The sequence below is a fragment of the Rosa chinensis genome, chromosome 2, assembly GCF_002994745.2.
Source record: "Rosa chinensis cultivar Old Blush chromosome 2, RchiOBHm-V2, whole genome shotgun sequence".
NCBI lineage: Eukaryota > Viridiplantae > Streptophyta > Magnoliopsida > Rosales > Rosaceae > Rosa > Rosa chinensis.
Genome location: NC_037089.1, coordinates 59670840 through 59672094, shown reverse-complemented (window position 1 = coordinate 59672094; position 1255 = coordinate 59670840). Strand labels below are relative to the sequence as shown.

Below are 1255 nucleotides of genomic sequence, written 5' to 3'. Positions count from 1 at the left end.
AAATGTGACAACAAATTTATTTTCAAAATGGTAACATTGATTCATATTTTGAGTAACTTAGTTCTATTAATGGCACCTCCTATCAGAGCCTAAACTTTCGAAGCAAATTTGCATAACAAAATGTGTAACTTAGAAGTAGGTCTACGCGTCGACCGGGTTGGACTAGGTATTCAGGTCGAGTTGAGTCAATTCTGTGTCCTACTTAATTTCTTGAGATGAACCAGACTCGCCCACATGAGAATCTGAACACTCTTCTTCAATCCATAAACAAAATACAACACCTTCTTCTTAAGCAAAGAGTTTCGCTCGATCACCAAAACTATGAAATGCATAACCCAATTTGTCATCAACATGCCACATGATACCACCATTACAAGAAAATTCCACCACCATGGGCAACACGGAGAAGCTGATGAACCAGATCATGGAGCTGAAATTCACGTCCAAAACCCTCGAGTCCTCGCTCACCACCGGAAACCTCCAGAAGAAGTCGGAGACCATGGACTCGTTTGAGAAGCAGTTCGTCAACATGGAGGTCCAGGCTGAGTTCATGGAGAGCTCCATGGCCGGCTCCACCTCGCTTTCCACTCCCGAAGGTGAGGTCAACAGTCTTATGCAACAGGTTGCCGATGACTATGGGCTTGAGGTCTCCGTGGGCCTGCCACAGCCGGCGGCCCATGCCGTGCCGACCAAGGAGGCCGGTGAGGATGATCTTTCCAGGAGGCTTGCGGAGCTCAAGGCTAGAGGTTGATGAGGAAATGTCATCGCTGCGATGCGAATTTCATGTATAATGCTGCTTTATGGGTTTGCGGAATTATGAGATGTGATTCGTGTTGGAACCATTTACAACTTGATATTTGTGTATAATTGTCGAATTGATTCCGCGGTGACATGATTATGTGGGCTGTGTTGTTGCATATGTGTCTTTAATCGTTTTCTTTAACCAGATGCTTGAATCTGTATGTTTTTGGTTGAATTGGATATGGAATTTGGTATGTTTACATTCGGGAATGTGTAATAGTTATGTGAATGTATGTGGGGTTTGTTTTCTATTGGAGGCTGAGTGGAACTGGGAAATCGGTAATGTGTGTCTATAGCAAATTTTGCTTGCTGCTGTATTTTGCTGTTTTGCTGCTTTGGTTTGACTAACACCATTTGCTTGTAAATCTCAAGTGCTACTTGAAATATGATGGGTTCAGTTGATGAGTTGGATTTCAATATAGTATTTCTATTGTTTGTTATACATGGTACCAAT

At 42.7% G+C, this 1255-nt stretch overlaps 1 protein-coding gene across 1 annotated transcript; it reads left to right on the top strand.

Moving 5' to 3' along the window:
• The first annotated feature begins 391 nt into the window (after nt 1–391).
• LOC112184652 (ESCRT-related protein CHMP1A) lies at nt 392–751 on the top strand. Its single transcript, XM_024322901.1, has one exon. It carries the CDS (start codon nt 392–394, stop codon nt 749–751), a length of 360 nt encoding a protein of 119 aa, XP_024178669.1.
• Nucleotides 752–1255: the final 504 nt, after the last annotated feature.

Bases quoted from the DNA above. Each gene is read 5' to 3' on its own strand.
- LOC112184652 (XM_024322901.1), top strand. From the start codon at position 392: ATGGGCAACACGGAGAAGCTGATGAACCAGATCATGGAGCTGAAATTC.